At 41.8% G+C, this 24,078-nt stretch overlaps 1 protein-coding gene across 1 annotated transcript in view; it reads left to right on the top strand.

Moving 5' to 3' along the window:
* The window catches only part of LIX1 (limb and CNS expressed 1), a 49,929-nt gene extending 26,396 nt beyond the window's left edge, over positions 1 to 23,533 (top strand). Inside the window, exons 3-6 of the mRNA XM_066383776.1 lie at positions 9,368 to 9,508; positions 11,941 to 12,036; positions 21,131 to 21,208; positions 22,802 to 23,533. Of these exons, the coding sequence (XP_066239873.1) occupies positions 9,368 to 9,508; positions 11,941 to 12,036; positions 21,131 to 21,208; positions 22,802 to 23,089 (603 nt within the window). The 3' untranslated portion in view covers positions 23,090 to 23,533. The remainder of the gene's footprint in view (positions 1 to 9,367; positions 9,509 to 11,940; positions 12,037 to 21,130; positions 21,209 to 22,801) is intronic.
* Positions 23,534 to 24,078: the final 545 nt, after the last annotated feature.

Here is a 24,078-nt window from a genome sequence, read left to right as displayed (position 1 = left end):
TGAATTCCTTGCAAAGCTCTGTTTGTTAAGGGGCTTTAATGCCACTTAATTTTCAGACCAAAGCCTTTGCCTATGAAGATACCTAGGAAAACCACCTTTCGAAGGCACACACTGGCTAAAAGAAGGATAGGGCTGCTTAATTTTGTTTCTAGTTAGTTAACACAGCAAGCATACTTCACCTGTATTAACAGATATAAAACACATATTTAATACTTTCATTCATTGAATGATTTTTCTCAAAGTCTAGGGAATTAAAAGTATATTTAAATCACAATAAGCTAAGTTTATACAAATATTGATCGACTTACGAGTTCTGCAATTTATGACCATTCGACTTTATGTCCATAATCGCTAGCCACGACTGCTCTGCGTCTGGCAGCGCAAGCGTTGCCCAGCTGGGCATACGACAGTGCGGACCAGCTTCCGGCAGCACTACCATCTCCACATGCACCATTTCAACTGTTATCCCAGACTCGGTACAGCAATTTGTGTTTTATGTCTTGGATATTTTTCATCAAACCCCTCCCAAGATGTCTACCAAGAGGAAATTGTCTTTGCAAATATTAAACCAGTTGTACTGGTAATGCAGTGTTTCGCTTAAACCTGACGAATATAAAAATAAGAAACAAAATGGTGTAGAGATGATACAAATAGCATAAACTGAACAAAGAAAATTATGATATATAACAATAATGAAAAAATTATGATAAAATATGACTTAAAGATTTTTATAACATTATTTCACAGTACTGTACATATAGCCTACTCAACTTACGACCAAATCGTGTTACGGCCAGTCTGTCAGAACCAATCATGGTCATAAGTCTAGCACTAACTGTAAAATTATGTTTTTCTCAGGAGAGAAGGACTAAGAGAAAATTTGATTAATTCATAGACTTGACTTAATGGAATTGTAATGCTCTCTTTTTACCAGTTATTAAATAAGGCCTAGCCTTAACATTCCATGCTCCAAATAGGGAGTTAGTTTCTGCCATAAAATTGAGACTGTTGCCCTTCACTAATGCTGTTTTATGCCGTGTTTCTATTTGAAATCAACCATGACCTTTCTCATCTCTGTCTCTAGAGTTGTATACTTGACTCAGATGCACAGCATGTTAAGTAATGTAAATTAACTTCTAAAGGAGGTATTTCTTGGTAGAAATCTCCACAAGAAAGCATCCTATTTTGTAACTGATGAGACCCAAAGAAAGGAAGATTAGTCATAACCCTTTTCTACTTGAAAGTCATATGCCAGCTAATGATCAAACTGTACTGACTTGCCCATGAAACTAGGGGTGCGTGTTGTTTTAATGAGACCTTAAACATATTCTGCAGCCCTTTAATCTGTCTTTTCTTATCAAGCAAAATGCATAAATGTGCTTGGCCTTCAAATAGAATAGCAGAGTGTAGTGAAGAGAACACTTGGGAAAGGGCTCCTGGTAAATAAAAACTTGGGACTATCTCCACAGGAGTCTCCCAGTTCCTCGCTGATAAGTCTCAGGAAGATGCTCACTGTGTCAGGAGCTGCTGAGTGAGGAAGAAAGGCTGACTCCATCTTTCCCCAGCCCCCCTCCATCCCTCTCAGTGCAATCAGAGCCAAGTCCCTTTACATCAAAGCAACTATAAAAATAAACCAAAACTTTGAGCCCTGATCAATTCATCTTGTCTTCACCTTTACTTGAAAAAAGAAAAGGAAGAAAAGAAAAAAGGAAAAAGAAAAAAACCTCAAGGAGCAAAACACAACATGGTTTTGTAATAGTTACCAGGAACCTTAGTCTAGGTACGTGTGTAGAATAACATATGTGGCAGAGGTAAATGAGGAGGAGGCCAGGTGGTTTATATTATAAAAATAACATTCTGACCCACCATGTGCATGAAACGTTTCTTTCAGTTGACAGGAACTGGTGAGTTTTCTCTGAAAATTGGACTCCCAGACCATTCCCTTCCCCCATACCCAGCAAAGACCCCATTTCCAGCACACACAGAGCCCTAAATTGTTTTATTTGCAGTAGGTCTGACCTATGGAGAAAGAGACACAATATTAACCTGGGTGACTGAGTTCCCCTTTTTCACATCACCATCTGGAAGGGGGGGAAATGTTAACATGTCCACAATTAGACAAATTGGAACACATGCAAATATTCATGCTTAGACCAAGATGGTCAAGGTCTTAAAGCACTGAAAGGGGGACAATTAGCAGCAGGGCCTGGTTTGTGGCATTCTTTCTGCTGATGGCTTGCTGTCAGGATGAAACTGAGGTGTTGGTGACACTGACCAGAGCTGGCAGGCTGTACACACAAACTCTGCAAGTCAAGTCACTGCTGAGACTTGGACTCCAAGTCACAAAAGCACAACGTTTCCAACCATCTGAATGACAGAGTTGACAGCCTAACGGATTTGGGCAAGAATTCTCACCTCTCATAGAGTCGGTTTATTTGGTTTTGCCACCTGAAAAGTCCCAGTGCAGGAGATTTCCGTGGGGACCATGTGCTATTGAGCTGAGTGAATGCCAGCTGAATAACACTGGCCCTTCTTCACTTGCAACAATATAAATATCTAGAGTCAAGATTTTGAATGGTCATTATTACAAGTTGGAACAATTCTAACTTTGACTGATTTTATTTCAATCAAATTATATATTTCCTAATAACCTGGAATACTTACCAGTCAGTAAAATACTTTTATTTATTACAATCCAAAATGTTAAGATCACATGTATTAAAATCTGTTACAAAAGAAAACAAAGGATGCAATGTGTCAAAGTTTACTGCTTTCAAAGGTGCTCAATGCTCAATTCCATTTAGTGGGAAAACATCTAATTGTTCCTTAGCATCCTATATCTATAAGAACTGACAATAATAGCTTTCTTTTCAAAAACAATTAGTTCATTTCCTCAACTGAATCCATCTGAAGACTCTGATTCCGTAGGTCAGATTGGGGCCTGGGAATGTGCCTGTTTAACAACCTCCCCAGGTGATCTTACTATAAACAGTAACTTTGAACTTGAACAGTAACTTGAACTATTGTTTCAATATCGTGGCCTACGCTTAGCAATGGTCTTCGTAGTGTACCCTGCAGACTCCCAGTAGCTTGCTGGTGATCTAACATCCAAAATAAAATACAAGACCAGAATGAGCTGGTCTTGGGATAGAATTTTTTTTTATCTAATGGAGCTTGGGAAGTTTAATTTAAATAGCTTTTGCTCTGAAAGAGTTACTAAACACCATTGTTTTGTTTTAACAATCTTATGTGGTAAAATCCCAAATTTTCATGACCCATTTAATCAAAGGGTCACTTCCAGACAACACTATAAACTTCCTCCAGAAGATGACATTTGATTTTCTGGTCTAGTCATAGCTGGCCTTTCTCTCTTCATTTTTCCTTTTTCTAAGTCCAGGTAAAGGAAAGCATCAAATGGCAACATGAGGGAAGACGAGATTATGAAAATTGTCAGCACATTTATTTCCCTTCTCCTTGAGCACAGTTTCCTCTAGATGAAGTTGAGTTCATCATGCTGGGATGGGAAGAGATACTTTTGGAGTCTTATGTCAAAATGACCGATGGAATATCAAAATTGGAGCCTTGGCTAAAGTACTATGCTGGTGTTAAGAATGTTGTGAGACTTTAGCTAAATTATATATCCTCACTATTCTGTGACAAGCAGAATAGTATTGTAGTTAAAAATCTGTGGACTGCCTGATCAGGTGGTGGCACAGTGGATAGAGCGTCGGACTGGGATGCAGAAGACCCGGGTTCAAGACCCCAAGGTCACCAGCTTGAGTGCGGGCTCATCTGGCTTGAGGAAAAGCTCACCAGCTTGAACCCAAGGTCACTGGCTCCAGCAAGGGGTTACTCAGTCTGCTGAAGGCCCGTGGTCAAGGCACATATGAGAAAGCAATCAATGAACAACTAAGGTGTTGCAATGCGCAATGAAAAACTAATGATTGATGCTTCTCATCTCTCTCCGTTCCTGTCTGTCTGTCCCTGTCTATCCCTCTCTCTGACTCATTCTCTATCTCTGTAAAAAATAAATAAATAAATAAATAAATAAATAAATAAATAAATAAATAAAAATTAAAAAAAAATCTGTGGACTCTCAAGTCACACAGATCTGGAGTTGAATATTGTTTTGGTCACTGTTTAAGTTATGTGACCTTGAGATATGTAACTTCTGTTTCCTCATCTGCAAAATAAGGATAAAAATAAAACCAACCTCATAGGATTGTAATGACAAGAGTGACAATAAACATAAAGTGCTTAGCTAAGCAATGAGGATAACTATTATTGGGCTGTCAAGGGTGGGCTGAAAGAATTCCTAATTACCTGAAGTGAACAAAGCCTTTGTATTAGTTATGTATGGCTGGGTAACAAATTGCCTCAAAACTCAAATTGTCTCACACAGTTTCTGAGGAGCAGGAATCTGGAAGCAGCTTCGCTGGGCAGTTCAGGCTCAGGGTCTCCTGCAGGTTGCAGTGAAGCTCTCAGCTGCAGTGGTATGTTGTTTCAAAGCTTGATCACGTCTGGAGAGTCAGTTTCCGGTCTCCCTCAGATGGCTCGGCAGAGGCATTCGTTCCTTACCACGTGTGCCTTTATGTAGGATGGCTCACAACATGGAAGCTGACTTTTCCCAGAGCAAGTGAGCCATGGGAGAAAGCAAGTGTGATCAAGACAGAAGCCACAGTGTCTTTTATAACTTAATATCTGCAGTATTCTGCTGGTTATGCAGACAACCCTGGGACAGTGTGATAGGGCACTGCACACAGGTGGGAATGCCGGGAGGCGGAGGTCAGCATGGGGAGCTATCTCAGAGGCTGGCTACCGCTGCCTTTACGGAGTTTTCCTGAGCAATGCCACGGACTTTTTTTTTTTTTTGCTTTAATTTTAGATTAGAGCCAGGAGGCTTTGAAATGATTCTAGTGGTTTATAATCTACCAGCAAATGAAAGGCATCTGAGCATTAAGATAAATGTCTGAGTGGGGTCTGCTAGCCACTTGAAAAGCATGTGGTTCCACATGCCTAACAAATGCACAGCTGACTTGAGTAAAATCTCGACTATTAAATATTCCAGCTCTGCACTTTCACAAAGTGCAAAGGACAGAAGTTGTCTCTTTATATTAACAAGTAAGAATGGTTAGCAGATAAGGCACGGTTTACAAATCTGTATTTATGATTAGGGTCCGGCTGAAAAAACAGCAAGAATGAACCATACAATCTGGGAAGTCTAATTCTAGCAGGAAGTTGCTTTGAAATAACCCCATACTTCACTCATTCTTCAATTGATGTCTTTGATGACTGGTTTAGACACATCAATAAAATGTTCTGTCACTTACTATATTTTATATTCTTGCATCATTTCCCACTGTTTGATGGTAACTCTAACAGTGCCTGTTCTTACAGCAGAATCCACACTGTGATTTAGATTTGCCAAGCAGATTGCTTTCTTGCCCAAGGTTTTAAGATCTTAAGATTTGAGAGGTCCCATTAAAAGATCCCTAAAGAAAAATATGCAGCCTTTATTAGCTTGGATTTGTAGCTCCAAATTTTAGAAGAAAGCGGCTGGTTAAGATTATAAACATTTTGCAGTACTTGTCTTTCAGAAATGCAAAGAACAATAGTAAGGAAAGTCCTTTGATGGCTCAGAATTTATTTTACATACTTATTAATTGGTACACTTTCTCCCCCATTTTAACCAAAGATTCTGCATTGCAACAAAAAAATAAGTAAAGACATGTGTCTGCTTTACAATCGTGATATTGGTGAGGTCTCCTAGTCCTTTTTCCTGCTTTCTGGGCGCGGGCTCTCTCTGTTCTCCCAGCCCAGCAGCACTTTGATCTCAGAAGCAGTGCCATTTGGTTGTAAGTGTATGTGGTGCCTTTGATCTAGTACTTAGCTGGTCTTATTTAAAATAGATAGCTTCTTTTATCTAAGTAGTGTTTACTAGGTCTCTCTCTATGAAAGATGGTTTAAATTGCCACTATTTAGATGGAAAGTTACATAGTTCCTTAAGAGTACCCAGATCTGAATCTAATTCTCTAAATTCTAAATCCCCAGTAGCTTTATTATAGATTTTGTAAAGCAAATTTTTACTAAAATGAGCTGCCCCATTAGATTTCAGGTAATATATGTAAAAACTTTGCTTGCTTTTCAATGAGGAACTGATTTGCCAAAGAATAATAAGCATCCTATACACAGGCAAAAACGGTCATCTCAGTGTCTGAACTTAATGTACAATTATCACTCTGATATTCATATATTATTATATTTTTATATTACTGGATTATGCATACTATAAGGGGTATATTTAAAAGGGACTTTTAAAATAATAAAAATCTATCTTTAATTCTCCTTCTTAGGATGATTTCTTGAGCATTTTATCAAGTGCATTAGTGACTTGTGTTTGAATTTCCTAGGCTGCATTTAATTATTCATTCAATAAACTATATAGCAGGTGCAGAGGCACAACGGTGACTAAGCCACACTGACTTAGGCTGCTCACAGCCTGGCGGTCTGTGAGCAGAGCACTCGCAGACAATTATGTGACATGTGGCAGTTGCTTCTCATGGAAAGTGATTCTCCAAGCTGACCTTTGGAGTGATCAGGGAAGGCTTCCTAAAAGAGGCGGTACCCAAGCGTCAGTAAAATACTGCTGACTCAGAAGTCATTGTTCCGTAAATTGCAAGCCAAGTCCATAATGCAAAGCCAACCTGTCTGCCCAGACACCAGCCTCATGCCTTACTGTTTAATGCAGGTGGCCTAACACTTGGAAGAGGCCTAAACTTGAGTGGCTTTGCTTGTTGCCTAAGGCTACCCCAAAGCCTTTCTGCTTGACATTTAACACTAAAAACCCCAAACTGCTTTTCACCTTTAGACCTTTAGCTCAATTCTTTATTTAAAGAAGACATTGGAAATATCTGTTGCAAGATAAAGTAGCTGCTTTTAATTGTTCTGTTTGTTAGGATCCTGACACATTTTTTTTTCCATCCTCCTTGGTGTCATGTTCCTATTATTTCACAAGTCTTGCCATGACTTCATCTGCATACTACCTGTGTGCGGGCACTGAATAGCACTGACCCTGGGAGAAGAATAGAAGGGTCCTTTTGAGGCCAGGAGGCTGGTTGGGAGAGAGGCAGGAAGAAGTAATCTGTAGTCAAGTACAGGATCAATACAATAGTGGTTATGATGTTCTCAGAGGGACATCTCGGGGAAATAAGAGGCGGCTGGAGCCTGACCTTGAGACTCATACTGGGTTTGTGGAGATGGCGAGGAGAGGCTGGCCTCTGGACGACACAGTGTGGTGAGTCTGGAGTGCTCCTGGGTCAGTGGAGTGTGGGGCAGATGAGGAGAGGCTGGCCTCTGGACGACACAGTGGTGAGTCTGGAGTGCGCCTGGGTCAGTGGAGTGTGGGGCAGATGAGGAGAGGCTGGCCTCTGGACGACACAGTGGTGAGTCTGGAGTGCTCCTGGGTCAGTGGAGTGAGGGGCAGATGAGGTGGAGGCTGGCCTCTGGACAACACAGTGGTGAGTCTGGAGTGCTCCTGGGTCAGTGGAGTGTGGGGCAGATGAGGGGAGGCTGGCCTCTGGACGACACAGTGGTGAGTCTGGAGTGCTCCTGGGTCAGTGGAGTGTGGGGCAGATGAGGTGGAGGCTGGCCTCTGGACGACACAGTGGTGAGTCTGGAGTGCTCCTGGGTCAGTGGAGTGTGGGGCAGATGAGGAGAGGCTGGCCTCTGGACGACACAGTGGTGAGTCTGGAGTGCTCCTGGGTCAGTGGAGTGTGGGGCAGATGAGGAGAGGCTGGCCTCTGGACGACACAGTGTGGTGAGTCTGGAGTGCTCCTGGGTCAGTGGAGTGTGGGGCAGATGAGGAGAGGCTGGAGTGCTCCTGGGTCAGTGGAGTGAGGGGCAGATGAGGAGAGGCTGGCCTCTGGATGACACAGTGGTGAGTCTGGAGTGCGCCTGGGTCCGTGGAGTGTGGGGCAGATGAGGTGGAGGCTGGCACGTGCTGGAAGCAAACTGCCGGCTTCGGCTCTTCCCTGTGGTGCTACCAAACCCTGAGGCTGCAAAACTGAAAACAAACTGGGATCTTTAGTACTTTCCCTGTTCTTTCACATCAGTCATCAAGCACCACCACCACTGTGTTTGGGACTCATTCATTTTAGGTGTCAGGAGCCTTCAGAATCAGAGAGACTAGCCTCCACATTTATCCAGTGAGGAAATAAGCCCCAGAGTTCAGCCAGCCAGGTCTCCCAGTCACGGAGCAGCCAGCCAGGGGTGCCTGGCCACCCTGACGACCAGGAGCTGGGCCTGGACTTCTCTTCCTGGCTTGTTTCTCTCTCGGAGTCTCGGAGTAGGTCTAGGACCCTGGACAGTTCACAGGAGCTGTTGGAGACAGGCGATCACTCTGGGGTCCTCCAACAGGAGTGCTCCTGGGACCTGTAGTTCTCACAGGGCTTCATCCCTCTGTCTGTGTGCTCAGGGTCCACGTCAAGGTAGAACGCTTAATTGAGATTTATAGTTGATAAGTAAAGAGACGGAGAGAACAGAAAATTAGGATACATTGAGCAGACTCGTATGAGCCATAGAAAGCCAGGCTGGAAAGAAGGAGAGCAATATGACATTTGGGAGAAATTGTTTTTTTCCTTATGAGTTACAAATCATAGGCTGCCTATGGCCCCTAATTTCAGGAAGGCCAAATGGAGCATGGCCCACACAAACTGTGTGGACTGAAACCCAGGTGGAAAAGGTGGTCCTCGGAAAAATCAGGAAACTTATTAGAAGGAAGGTAGAAGATGAATGCTGGGAAAACAACAATAGAGTTTGATAGCAGCCCCCTTGTCCTAACCTGGAGATAAAAAGGTATAAAGCTATAATGTTCTCTTAGAGGGTTACCACATGGAAAATATTCTCACTGCTTTATCTACATGAAATAACTGAGCTATCCTTAAACCTGTTACACAGGGACCTCTATTGTTATTTACAGAGGAGGAAACTGAGTCACAGATCTTTCAGCACGTCAGTGCCTGAGCGAGGTCAGAAGCCGAGTGGCCTGACTCCAGAACCCATGTATTTAGTGTCTAAACAGTACTTCTCAGTTTCCTTCTTTCCTTACATTTTTTTTAAATAAAGGTTTAAGGAAGGACCTGATAATGAATGGAATCACACATGATTCAAAAGCATCTTAAGACCAACCAAGGCATTTGTATGGAATCTAGGGTTGAAAATAAACCTATATGGTCTTTGAGGAAGTAGCAATGGGTCTCAAAGAACAGGTAAATCTACGAATAGAAATGTTGAGAAACTCCCTGTAGTGGGGATGGAATGGTGAAATGCTAAGTCTTTTAATGACTCCTTTTCTCCTTCCCTTCTCAAGTGCTGCTTAAGTAGAGCCGAGGCCAGACGGGATGCCGCTAAAGTGGCCCTAATCAACTCCCTCTTCAATGAGCTGCCCTCTCGAAGGATCACCAAGGAATTCATCATGGAGAGTGTGCAGGAAGCAGTCGCCTCCACCAGTGTGAGTACCCACCAGGGAAGGGAGGAGCTGGCTGCACTGAGGATACTGAGGCATTTGAATCTTGGGAGATGCTAAAATGAACACATCCTTAAAGAATTATGCAGCAAAAGAACACTAGGATTGGAAATCACAAAATTGGAGCTGGCTCCCAATTCTTCATGTCAATAATGTTCTTTAACCTCCTCGGATCACAATTAATCAAGCTTTGAATCAATGGAGGTAATTTGATCCACCTTGATTTGTTTATTTGAATTTTTACTGTTTGAGGAGCATTGATTTGTTTTAGTGCCTGAGACCACATGCAATTGAATACTGCTTTAGTTACTTAGAGGTAAACTAGCTCATTTCCCCCTAAACTTAACTAATCTTGCAAATTATCTAAAATGCTTATTAAAAGTGCCAATTTCCCCAGCCACCACGGAATACTGCAGTCTGTATTTTTATGAAAACGCTGACTGCTTAGAAATGGGAAAAATTGTATGCTAAATATTTGTTAATTATTAAAATTATCACGCTTAATCAATTCTTTCATAGGGCCTTGGAAATTTTTGTAATGGACATAACTAAACAAAGTGCTTTAACAGCAGAAAACTTCATCTGAGAATCTAGATAGGACGTTTTCTCAGCAATCCGGGAATAGATTTGTCCCACGGATTATTTGGAGCTCCTGATCCTGGTTACCTCCAAACTGTAAGCCACGAGGACGCCTGGCTCCCCGCTGTGGCAGGTGTCTCCTTGTATGTCCTCCGAGGGCAGGAACTCGGCATTACCAAAGGGATGAGCTCACTCCTGGCTTGTCTTTAGCATCGATAAACCCCATCTGAGATTTTTATTCTTTGATTCCCTTGATCTGACTGTAAAGGTTTGGTCACTATGGAGAAGCTGTTGGTAATATAGGACACACTAGCAGTTGCCTTTTTTTTCTCCTTTTCCCTCATAAATGCTCTTATCACACAGAGGAGAGGTAGGAAAGGGGCAGAGAGTGGTTGACCTGGCTTGGAGACATCAGGAGCTCTGTTCTGTATCTGCTCTGAGGATGAAAGGAAACCTTTGTTTTGCTGCCCTATAAATTTCAAGTGCCTTTGAGGAAGAGAAGTTAGGGAAATTATGCCTGATTTCTCTGTGTGGAATTTACTCAGGAGTATGGAGGGGCCCTCGGTGTAAATGCAATTCATCATTTTTTCATGTAAATTTCTAAGGAAAGAGAATACTAGGTTTGCAAGCTTCTGAATGCATTTCCTCTGGGATATTTAAAAAGCCAACATAAATATTTCAGCCGCAGTGTGTTAATGTTATTGCATTCAAAAGCTATAAATTTGTGGCTCTCGGATGCTGGCAGTCGTTATGTTCAGTCTCACAAAGCTACTGCCCACCTTCTCAGGAATCCAAGACCACGGGATATTGAAGGGCTGACCGCAAAGCTAGGTTAGCTTTTTTCTTGTCACTCCCCCTAACCAAACTGAAGGAGAATTTCATTTCTACCCATCACCCACCCACCTTCTTTGCTAAAGATGAAGTGATCCAGCAGTAAAAAAAAAAAAAAAAAAATGAAAACCAAGATCCATGTCTCCCAGCCGAACACCAGCATATAACAAAAAGCTTCTATTAAGAATCATGGCGCCTGACCAGGCGGTGGCGCAGTGGATAGAGTGTTGCACTGGGATGCGGAGGACCCAGGTTCAAGACCCCGAGGTCGCCAGCTTGAGAATGGGCTCATCTGGTTTGAGCAAAGCTCACCAGCTTGAACCCAAGGTCGCTGGCTCAAGCAAGGGGTTACTCGGTCTGCTGAAGGCCCACGGTCAAGGCATATATGAGAAAGCAATCAATGAACAACTAAGGTGTCACAACAAAAAACTGATGATTGATGCTTCTCATCTCTCTCCATTCCTGTCTGTCTGTCCCTATCTATCCCTCTCTCTAACTCTTTCTCTCTAAAAATAAAAAATAAAAAAGAATCATGGCAATGAAATGTGAATGGTCCATACAACTGGACAATTCTTTCCCTGTTGGTTCCAAAATCTTGCCTGGTTATCACTGGAATCAGAGCAAGGTCAGGGTTTTAGGATTTCAGTGACACCCGAAGGCAGCCTCAAAGGGCAATTGCTCAAACATTAATGCCACCATCAACTAAAACACTGTGCAAGGAGGCAGGGATTTCTGCCTTGGGATAATTATTCTTTTAGTGAGTATATAACCAGTTAACATTCTAATCAAAAGCCAGATTCAACGATTACAAAATCTTCTTTCCCCTGAGTCCTAGTGAAATTAAGGACTTTATCCCAAATTAACTGGAGACTTGGTTGTGGAAGTCACACCTGAGTGGTTAGGACCACAGTGCTAGAATTAATGTGGGGCACTGTATTAATTTGTGATCACCCAAAGAAGAGGAGGGGAAAACCCGTGATATTTTCCTTTTCTGCTTCCTTCTCAAGGGCACTCTGGATGATGCGGACGACCCCAGCACCAGCATCGGAGCTTATCACTACATGTTGGAGTCAAACATGGGGAAGACCATGCTGGAATTTCAGGTACCTGACCTCCAGCCACTTGTTTATTTTGCCATACAGTCGGAAAGCCTGGGAACGCCATGCCCACCACTAACATCTCCTGTCCCCCGGCTCTACTTTTGTTTGTTTGTTTTGGTCATTTTAGTTGAACCCTCTTAGAATCTGGTATGGTAGGTCCATCTTCAACACACCTCAGCAGGCTAAAATAAACATGCAAACAAGGCATGATTTCTACTTTTGTAAAGGGAATTAAGACACTTAAATCTAAGAAATAAGGAACACCACTGACTTATGACTCTAACATGTCACCAGCTTTTTAGTACAAAGTTCCCCGTTAACCAAATCTAACAGTTTGAAGTGTTGGTTGTAGCCATTTGGTTCTTAATTTCCAGAGTCATAGATGAAGGTGCCTGCCGTGTGTATTAAACAACGCTCCCCTCATTTCTGGTATTTCTATTAGACAAAATCTGCCATGTCCTATCGTTAAATAAAAATACTTAAGCTGTAAACTTTTTTAATCTACTACAGACAAGTGATAATAAAGCTGAGGTACTACATTATCTATTATTTCCAACTTAAAAAATGAAATCAATAACAATAACAATAAGAACAGTAACAGCTGACACCGGATGCTTTCTTTGGCACTGTGCTAAACATGTAACAAGTATTGTCATAATTTAACCTTCAAAGTAAGTGTATGAGTATTTATTATCCCCATGTCATCACTGTAAAAAGTGTACCGTATAGGCTGGCAAATGGCGGAGCCAGGGGTCAGACCCAGACGGTCTGATTGCTGAGCTCACACCCTCAGCTATTATTCCTATATTGGGCTGGGCAGATGAAAATTCAGTTGTCATTAGGCATGAAATGTTTGCCCGCTAAAATATATATATTCAACTGCATTCAGGTTTACATATATATGCAGTGCTAGTAGGAATCAACATGCAATGTTATAATGAAGAGCTTTTACCCCCACTATTGCTATTTTTATGGGTTAGACTCTTAAGAAACAATTAAAGGTATAAAGTTGTATGGACATAAATGTTCATCATGAAGTAATTTACAGTGGTATTATCGTTGAGCCCTGAAGTCACCAGCTTTCAAATTCTTTCTTTGGTACCTTACAAACTCTCTTCTGATGACAATGACATAGCCATATCTCAGGTGTATACGTCCTTCCTGCCTAGTTTTAAAAACTAATATTTTCCTCATCAGTCCCTGTTTGAGTGAAGAAAAAATACTCTTTTTTCACCTTGTCCTCAGAAGATCTTGGTCATCTATTTTTCTTTTTAAGTGGCCATGGTCCTTTGGTGTTGCTTGTCTTGATTTAGAAGAGAACAGGTATCCCTAAAGCCCACCCTCCGGAGTAGACCAGGGGGCATATCAGCTCAGTGGTTTTGAGCTCAGGCTTTGGAGTGGCTGGACTCTTTCAGTTTGGCTGTGCTCCTCACTTCTAAATCTGTTTCCTCGCTTGCATGTAAATCAGATAGAGGAATAGCAGTGGCATCAGCTCACACTACCATTGTGAGGATTAAACGGGACAATACAGAGAGTGCAGAACGGCTCCCGGGATATTGTAAATGCCCAATGAAGGTTAACAACCGTTATATAAATTTCTGAAGAAGGACTGCTTTATGTGAAATGCCTGAGGCTACTAGGTGGATTTCTTTGACAATTTTTTATAACCTAAAGGTTTGAGGTGAAGACAAGGTAGCTCCCCTGCACTAAACACCGCAGGGTCATTGCTGTAAAATGAAAAGGGGGACTGTGAAGGGTCGTCCCCACCCTCCCTCACAGCAATCTACAGTCAAACAGATGAAAAATGAAAGGGAGGATCATAACACAAGAGCAAAAGAAAAGCACAAACTAAAAATTATACAGACTTGTGTATGAAGTTTGCTCTACCATTTACCACCTGTGAACTTAACTATTGAGAGATTTAGCTTTTCTGTGTATAAATAAGAATCACAATGCCCATTGAACAGGCTTTTTGTGGGACTTATATAATATGACATTTATTATTAAGCATCTAGCTAGCATAATGATTTCCTCAAAGAAGAACCTCATTTTTTAAAATTCTTCCTTTCTCAGTGCTGGGGGGAAAAAAGGGTATTTTTTTTAAATTATAGAATGAATATTGCCTACTACAGTACATAGTAGCTTATATATGATTTTGTAACTATTTTTAGAAAATCAGGAGTGATTTTTCTTTTTCATTTCAAATGAACATTTATTGACCACATTTTTATACGAGACATGGTTAAGGAATGTATCTCTGGTCTGTGGACAATTCCCTCCACTGTGTTTATCCTCAGCTCAGCACATCCTGTGGCTCACTCGTCTTTTACAGTTATTCACACATTCCTATGATGGAATCATAGGCTTGTTCAGAAGCTCAGAATCTTCTTAGAAAGCAGTGGTTAGCAGAGTAGGGTCACAGCCGACGGAGAATATGCTCCATTTTAAACAAGCGCTGAGACGAACTTGCTGCTCTCCATGGAGGGACTGGGCTCTTCCGATGCTCCAGCTGTGGATGCTTCTGAATAATCACCAGTGACGCTGGAGGTGTTAGATTCCATATTAGGGGACAATTCCAAAGCTTGTATATTCTCCAAACACGTGTCAGTGGTCAACTCTATGCCACCAAGAAGGTGTAGGGCTGTGGTCGACTCTAGGTTAGTGGAAACTTTAGTTCAGCATGTAACTCTGAGTCATTGGCTATGCGTGTGTCTGAGTCAACGTCGATGTGTGGGAGTACTGAGAGGAAAGTCCCAGGCAGGAAGAAGCAGGTCAAGAGGATGAAGACCTTGGTCATGATGAGGGCAGGGGCAGCAGGGAGCACAGGAGGCTGTAGAAGATGGGGAGCCAGGTGGCAGGCCCTCAGGGCCAAGAAGGGGTTTTGAGTGCAGGTGGGTTAGTCTGCCAAAGATGGGGAAGGTGAACTTTTTTTTTCATTCTTAAATTTCATCCAAGTACTGTGAAAGGCTGTACTTAACCACCTGGTAGTGATACTTTAATTGCCTTAGCATAGGCTGTGTTTTTTTGTGTGGTCTATTATAGTGAGGTATTTAAATATATGAAATAATAGTTTCAATCATGCTGTGGAGATGCTTCATAAATTCTCGTAGAGGAGGCTGGGGGTGGGGTGGGTACAGCCATAGGAAGAGGAAGATGTGAGGGCAGGAAGAATCCCAACTCCCTTCCCCCAGCAGAGATGCTGACAGCCAAGGAGGATGCTTAGAGCCCGTCCCTCTTCTCTTGCCAGCTCTAGGTTGCCTGCAGGGTCCTGAACATTCCTTGGTGGCCTGGGTTAAATGCATCAGCTTGTCTCTGCACATAATGTGAACTGACCACAGACCTGGGTTGTTTGCAGCCAACACAGCACTTCAGTACCCCTGGTGGGTAATAGATGTGTGTTTGTATCAGTAGATGACTATGCCGTATAGAAACAAGGCTGGTGTCTCCTGACTGCCCACAGGCTTTCCAGGGGGCTGTCAAGGAGGCAGCACTCAGAGGAAACGTGATAGGCTTCTGCTTACCTTCACTTCGTGGGAGGGAAGCCGGGACGCCTGTTTAGAGGTACCCTTGCCTTAGAGAAAACGGCCTGATGTCTGGGGGGAGGGATGGTGGCAGCACCAGTCGCTGGGTCTTGTCAAGGTCAGATTCAAGGCAGACTCTGACTGAAGCTGGTTAATATATTTATTCTGCAGCCTAATGCAATTCAAAGACGAGTTGTTTATTTACATCTTTGCTAAATTTTCCAGGTTGCCTTTTAAAACCTCATCCCATAAACAAATTTCCTTTTAAATCCACTCTCTTGGGTGGGGAGATGGTGCCCACCTGTTTTTCAAGTTCTCCGTTTACAGTGTTTGTTTTTCTTATTTCTGACGGATCACAGAACCACGCCAGTCTCCCAGACATAGTTCCAGAGAGAAGCAGTGTGCATTTGCTCCCCACAATGCAGCTGAAAGGCCAGTGTTTCTACTAGGTGGCAATTCCAAGAAGCACTGTGAGGACAGAGCCCAGTTGTAGCTGGTTTGAATGGAATGAATGACAAAATGACCCGATAAAGCTATAGAATGAAAGCTGTATCTGCAGTTTTCCCTGAAGAGAAAGAAAACACAGGGCTTGATTCTCCACTGGATTTTAAATTTACTTTGCTGATCAAGACTAGCTATAAAATTTGCAAAACCCATTGCAAAAGGAAAATACAGGGCCTTTTGTCCAAAAATTACTAAAATTTCAAGACAGTAGAACGTTAAACCAAGCTTGAGGTCCTGTGTGACCGCACAGATCACGAGCTCATGAAACTGGCCTTGTCCCTGAGACAGACCCATGAGAAGGTCCCAGACTGGGGTAAGAAGTGTTAAGCATTCACCTTAGGCACAAAATTTAAAGGAGTATAAAAAAAGCTCTGTAATTAAAACAAATAATATTATAACATAATATTGTAAAAAAGCCAAAGTTAATGTTCAAAAATTTGTGACAGGCAGACCAGGCAATGGCACAGTGGATAGAGCATTGACCGGGAACATTGAGGACCCAGGTTCGAAACCCTGAGGTCACTGGCTTGAGCGTGGGCTCATTGGCTTGAGTGTAGGCTTACCAACTTGAGTACAGGGTCACCAGCTTGAGTGTGGGATCATAGACATGACCCCAAGGTCGCTGGCTTGAGCCCAAGGTCAATGGCTTGGCAAAGGATCACTGGCTCAACTGTAGCACCCCAGGCAATGCACATAAGAGAAAGCAATCAATGAACAACTAAAGTGCCACAAGTACTAGTTGATGCTTTTCATCTCTCTCCCTTCCTGTTTGTCCCTCCCTCCCTCTCTCTCTCTCTCTCAAAAAAGAAATCATGACAAACAAAATGCCTTATTTTAAACAATGACAGAATTTTAAAATTATTTATTTACTGATTTTTTTTTTTTCAGAAAGAGAGAGGAAAGTGGGAGAGAAAGAGAGAGAGAGAAAGAGAGAAACTTTGATTTTTTTGTTCTATCTATCCATGCATTCAGTGGCTGACTCTTGTATGTGCCCTGAGCAGGGATTGAACCTGCAACCTTGGTGCATCAGGAAAATGTTCTAACCAACTGTCTATGTGGACAGGGCTAATGACAGAATTTTAAATAAAAGACCCTGAACTTTCATGGCTCATTCTAAACCTTGCTTCACCCAGTTCACCCTAGTCCCACGCCAGATAGGGCAGCTTCTTATTTATCTGTCAGAGTTACACGGACTCCTCGGGTTTATAGATCAGCCCACATAACAAACAACACAGCCCCCAAATGTCTGTGTGGAGCAAGACAGATATAGTTCATTAAACAGACTTCCTTTAAAGTGACAGGATTTGAACAAGTAGAAAAAAAGACTGGAAGACCAAGCAGCAAGGAATCAGTGTGAAGCTAGGAAGAAAATCCTTATAGAAGTCCACAGCAGCCTTGCCCATCTTGCAAGGATTTCTGGTGGACTAAATCATTAGGAAGCACACAGAGATTCCTGGGGTTGAGCCTAGGGCTCACACAGCTTCAGGAAAATCTAAATTTGGTCTTATGAAGGAAAATAAAGAAGTGAGACAGGAAGAATGTGGAACTATTTCCACACACTCTACATAATGTTAGCAAGATTAATATCTATAGAAGAAGACAAGAATTAGATGGGAACTTAATGAAAGAAGGCAGAAAGAAGATCGTCTTCTCTGGAGGATTTTAGGAATAAGAGCAACACTGGGGAAGAGGTGCTTGTTCCTTGCAGAGGAAAAAAGTTCTTGGTGATCAACCAGAAATTTAGACAGACCAGAGTGGGTGAGGAAGATGACCCTCCTGCAGGCAAGAAGAGTTCAAGTCTCTGGGGAGATTTTTGAGAGATATAGGTTGCCAGGGACACGAGACAGTTCTCTGGTTTGGTTCACAGAAAAATTGTGGGTTTTAAAGTCTTAGGGGAATTGCTGTTTGATGACAGGAGTTTATCTGGAAAGGGGAGGCTTGTGTATAGATAAGAAAGAGACCTAAAAAAACCTTGGAAGAAGAATATGTTACTAAGGAATAGAATTAAGATCCCTGATAACAATAGGCTATGTCTCAAACTGTGCCATAAGGGTGTAAGGACAATGCCAACAGGGCTGCTGGTAGTAGCCACATAATTAACTCAAGTTTATTCAAACATATAATTCTAAAATGTCTGAAATCTCAGAATGACTTTGTGTCTCCTGGTTTTCATACTGAAAACATCTTTGTTATTTGGGAAAGACAGTAATTCAGCTTTTTTCATTAGGCCAGGGGTCAGGAAACTTTTTGGCTGAGAGAGCCATGAACGCCACATATTTTAAAATGTAATTCCATGAGAGCCATACAATGACCCGTGTACGTTACACATTATCCAATAAAATTTGGTGTTGTCCTGGAGGACAGCTGTGATTGGCTCCAGCCACCCGCAACCATGAACATGAGTGGTAGGAAATGAATGAATTGTAATACATGAGAATGTTTTATATTTTTAACATTATTATTATTTTTATTTAAGATTTGTCTGTAAGCCAGATGCAGCCATCAAAAGAGCCACATCTGGCTCACGAGCCATAGGTTCCCAACCCGTGCATTAGGCAGTAGGACATCTGTCTAAATGTAAGGTTTTCATAACTAATTTCATGACCAAGAAGTTTCTTAATTGTTTTGTTATTTTCTGATGATTATATGGTTGCAGTTTGTGGTATTAATTTACAATAAATGTCTCTCTAACCAAAAAAGAAAAAGAAAAAGAAATGCAGATAACTTCAGTGGAAGATTGCAGTCCTAATCACATTAGGAAAGTGAATACTCAGGATGTGTGCATGCTGTAGCTTGCCCTGCTGTGGTGCTGCTGCTGGAAGGTGACTGCTCGTGCTCAGCACGGACCACTGAAAACTATGGGTCTGCTGGAATGTCAAGTCAACCTTATTGTCCATGTTTTAAGGCATTTTCTTGACTGAATTTATAAATTTAAGAGTATTTTACAGTTTTTATAGTTTGTCCATTGTATGTTTTATATTTATTTCAGCCTAATTTTCAAAATTTAAATGTTTCATTAACATGTAAGATTGTCACATGATTGAAAACTCAAAGGGTGCAAAAGAATGTCAGAGAAAGTCCTCCCTCCCACTGCTGTCCCCGGACACTGCTCTTCTCTGCACAGAGGCAGCTAATGCTACCCGATTCTTTTGTATCTGGTCAGAACTCTTCTAGACATTTACAAGCAACTGTTTATAGAGATCATCTGTTTTTATCCACTAGGAGCACACAGTGTACAGGTTGTAGACTTTACTATTATTTTAGTTTAACAACAGGTCCCAGGGATGCTTTACATTAGAACTTAGAGAGCTTTCTCATCCTTTCTTTATGACTGCAGTGTGTTCAGTAGGGTGAATGTATTTTAGTGGAAAAAAAATATCTTTTCTCTACATTTCTGAGTTCATAGCTAAGATTCCTGTAATGAAAGACAGATTAACAAAAGAAAAGCATAAGTTTATTGACACATACACCTCATGTCAGTATACTGAGAATTCAGGATTAAATACCATCATAACAAGGAAAGAGGAGAAGGGGAAATAAATTATTTTTAAGATAAGTGTGGCCCTGGCTAGTGGCTCAGTTAATAGAGCATTGGCCCAGCATATAGATGTCCCAGGTTTGATTCCCGGTCAGAGTACACAGGAGAAGCGACCATCTGCTTCTCTCCTCCCCCTACTCTTTCTCTTCCCCTCCCACAGCCAGTGGCTTGACTGGTTTGAGCATGGCTTCAGGCGCTAAGGATAGCTTGGTTGATTTGAGCATCGGCCTCAGATGGGGGTTGCTTGGTACATTCGGGTTGAGGTGCATGCAGGAGTTTGCCTCACTATCTCCCCTCCTCTCACCTAAAAGAAAAAATAATAATAATAGAAGAAAGATGAGCCTCACCAGGTAGTGGCACAGTGGATAGAGTGTCGGACTGGGACACAGAGGATCCAGGTTTGAAACCCCAAGATCCCTGGCTTGAGCACAGGCTCATCTGGCCTGGGTTTGGGCTTATTTGGCTTGAGTGCCGACTCACCAGCTTGAGTGCAGAGTCGCCAACTAGAGCATGGGATCGTAGACATGACCCCATGGTCGCTGGCTTGAGCCCCTGGGTAGCTGGCTTGCAGCCCAAGGTCACTGGCTTGAGCCCAAGGTTGCTGGTTTGAGCAAGGGGTCACTTGCTCTGCTGTAGCCCCCAGTCAAGGCACATATGGGAAAGCAATCAATGAGCAACTAAAGTGCTGCAAGGAAGAATTGATGCTTCTCATCTCTCTTCCTTCCTGTCTGTCTGTCCCTATCTGTCCCTCTCTGTGTGTCTCTCTCTCTGTCACAAAAAAAAAGAAAGAAAAGAAAAGAAGGATGAGTGGGCCCTTAGAAGAATAAATGGGAGGTATGATTGTGACCAAGTTTTTCTGGGTATGGTGTGGACTGCCAGTCTCCTCTTCTGTGGTAGCAGTCAGTCTTCCCTGGCTCATGAAGCTCCGCAGGAGGGGATTCATGCCAATCAAGTGCCTTTGGGGACCTGTCTTCAGACAGAGAAGATAAGGTTAGGAAAAGCCTCTGTGTTTGCTGTTTTTCAGGTGCCCTGAGCTCACAGTAATGAATGCCCCAAAGTGGCATACTTTGTGGTAGCATGTCTTAAACTCATATTCTACTACCCTTCAGTGTCATACTTTATTCAACCACTTAAAAAAAATAAACATTTAAAATATTTTCAGTCTCAGGCAATTTCAAAAATGATGTAAGGAATAAGCTTGCCTATACATTATTCTTAGATGTACTGACATATTTAGATAACTAAATAGAAGTTATCTAAATATACCAGTGTATCTACTTTTAATGTTGTAAGATACTTATTGATTACTTAATCATTTTATCATGCAAATGTGGATATAGCAGGGGAGGGAAGGAAGAATGCTGCAGAAGCCTAGGACTCTGGTGTTCGAAGTCTCAATGTGTCCTGACAATAGTGTATATTTTATTTCCCTAATAGAGTAGGGGGCCAGAGCTGTGACCTGCTCTGCTCTCACTTAGGCACTTTTTGTCATGTTTCTGCCTTGAGACTAATGACAGGTGTTTGGGTTTCGTAGGAGCTGATGACCATCTTCCAACTCTTACACTGGAATGGAAGCCTAAAGGCCCTTCGCGAAACAAAGTGTTCCCGACAGGTGAGAGTTTACATTCCAGAATGGGTTTATGTCATATGGACAGAGCTGATGGTCAGTGATCTTTCTAGGAGATTTCCTTTATCTGGATTCTTTCTGTTTAAAGTTGGTGCTATATTTATAGAGTAAGAGCAGAGGACAAAAATAAACAATATATCTATATCTATTTATATATAGATATGGATATAGATATACAGATATATGGATATATGGATATATAAAACAGTCCAGTTGAGTGGTTGAGTCAGGAACTAATTAAATATGCATGCTGGACGTAGGACTGATTTAGATACCTGTAGTGAATGCCGGAACAAAGGGTTGTTATGAGAGACTTCGTTTCTAAGGCCAATGTGGAGTATGCTCTGTACACCTGCCCTGCCTGCTTAGACTGTGTGCCCCCTCCACTCTCCGCTCCGGAGAGGAGCTTGGGAGTGCCCTGCCTGAGGACCCCTCACTGAGGAGAAGAGGTCAAGTTGATTGCAGGGGGAGGGTGTTTCTGACCACCACCAAAAGTCTCCAACAGACGAGAAATAATTATAAAAGTAATCAAGCTGGCATTCAATCATCTCAGTTTTTTTGGTTTGGAAGTTTCTTCTTTACTTTCTAGACTCAGGGTCTTACTATTCCTTTGCTACCTATGAGAAATAGCCTTCCCTCTTTTCTTTAACGGCAAAGGTAAAGCCTCTCCTGTTTTTTCACCTACTACTATCCTCCAATATTTATCCTTTCTTTAACCACTTTCAGACTTTGAAGGATGCTAGTTTGTTTTTGTTTTTTTAAGAATTTGCTAATGGGAATTCGTATGAGGAACAAAGGCTCTATGAGTCAGCACGACGAAGGTGGATGGAAGCGCTTCCATGTGCGACAGCCCGGCAGTTTCCAGTTGTTCTTTGCGCAGAAAGTCTGGCTTTCAAAATGTCAAAGATGGAAAAGAAATGAGTAGCTGACAATGGCTTTGGTTATTTTTTCTTTTCCTTTGATTTTGTAAAAGGCCTTTGAAATATGCAGGGTTGGTTATAAACACTTTTCCATGATTGTTTTTAATTTGTTCAGGTCATAAATAAATACCATATGTTCTTGAAAATAAAAATAAGCAATGCCTCCATTCCACAAGATCTTCTTAAAGTGTCTCCTTCGAACCTACGCATGACATTACAGTAATTTTTCACACAAGAATTGACAGTTAGTAAACAGACGTGAAGGTACCATTATGATATCAATAATGATAATGCCTACATTTTGTAATATATTGTAAGAATTATTTCTGTAGTTTCTGCGAATCATTTGGACTGTCATTTTCCTGATGCTAACTACACATCTCCTAGCGAGGTCAGGCCTCTATTTCATGAACATCATTGAGTCTTCCTGGTGCTAGTGTTTTGACTCAATCTGCAGTGATTTTGCTTTGCTGCACCAGCTCAGTCCTTCATTTCCTTTAAGACGTAAATATTTCACTTCAGTTTGTTAACATCAGACAGGTTTAGTGGTTGGTAAAACCTCATGGATATGGGGAAAGAGGAGGCAGAGGAAGGCCGTGAACACGGGTGCCTTTGCTGCTCTTTACTGACACACTGGACTTTGTTTCTTGGCTCCCAGGAAGTCATCTCCTACTATTCTCAGTATTCCCTGGATGAAAAGATGCGCAGCCACATGGCGCTGGACTGGATCATGAAGGAGCGGGAGTCGCCAGGAATTCTCTCTCAAGAGCTACGGATGGCCCTGAGGGAGTTGGAGGAAGCCCGGAAAGCTGGACAAGAACTACGGTTTTACAAAGAAAAGAAGGAAATCCTGAGTTTAGCCCTGACTCAGATCTACAGTGACCCTGACACTTCCACACCCAGTGATGACCAGCTGAGCCTCACAGCCCTCTGTGGCTATCACTAGCGAGGCCAGTTCCAACGACTCCAAGGCTGGCTGAGGCCATTTCCTAACATGAGAAAGCTCACTGAAGGAGATCATCAGAGTGTTTAGCACCTATAGCTCACACCTCAAGGCTGTACTAATTCTCCTTACCCATTCTATTCAGAGACTCAGAAAACAGTAAGACCCTTATAGAAGCCAACATCCCCCTCAATGCAGTTTTCCCATCACACTCACAATAGTTCTACCTCAGAACGGAAAGGATGGAGACAGGATGGTTTGACATATGACTTGCTTTTATGTTTCAAAGAATGGGCCTGGGTAGCATCCCCCAAAAGAGCATAGGTAGGACTGGGAAAGTAGCATGATAGCATTCTTTATTAAATAAAAACATAGATTGGGATTAAAGAAAAAGTTTGGATTGTTTTTTAAAATATTCAAGGGTCAGAGTTTCTTCCTAAGATTTGTAAACTAAGAGAGCCTACACTGTACTAGCTGTAATCCAAAACTACACTGGGAATTTTATCTGGACATCCCATATCAAATATCTTGAAGTGGTAATAGTATGAGATTACTTTAAAATTTTAATGTGGCTTAAAATGCTAATGTAATAATAATTTTTAAAAATTTGTACTCATCCATATGGGGATAAATATTATCACAATGAAACCCTCAAGAAGAATTAATAACCTATTTTTATGTGTCCTGTAATCAGTCATGTTCATTTATAATTTGCAAATAGATAACTTGAATTGATTTATTTTTGCCACCACAGTCATATATCTATAGTGCAGAAAGCTTTTGGCATTTTAAAGGCTGAAACATTTTGAAAACTCATGAGCATTTAACAGTGTTTGCATTTGATTGGTTTCTAATGCATTAGAGAGAAGGAATCTTTAGCTGTATTTGTTGTTGTTCAAGAGCATTCATCACCAGTGCTCAAATCTATTGTCATTTTAAGTTTAAATTACTGGAATCTCCTTTAAAGAAAGGTAAGATATTGCTGTCTCTCT

Source organism: Saccopteryx leptura, chromosome 4 (genome assembly GCF_036850995.1).
Source record: "Saccopteryx leptura isolate mSacLep1 chromosome 4, mSacLep1_pri_phased_curated, whole genome shotgun sequence".
NCBI lineage: Eukaryota > Metazoa > Chordata > Mammalia > Chiroptera > Emballonuridae > Saccopteryx > Saccopteryx leptura.
Note: the sequence above shows the minus strand (reverse complement) of the source record. Positions and strands in the feature narration are given on the sequence as shown.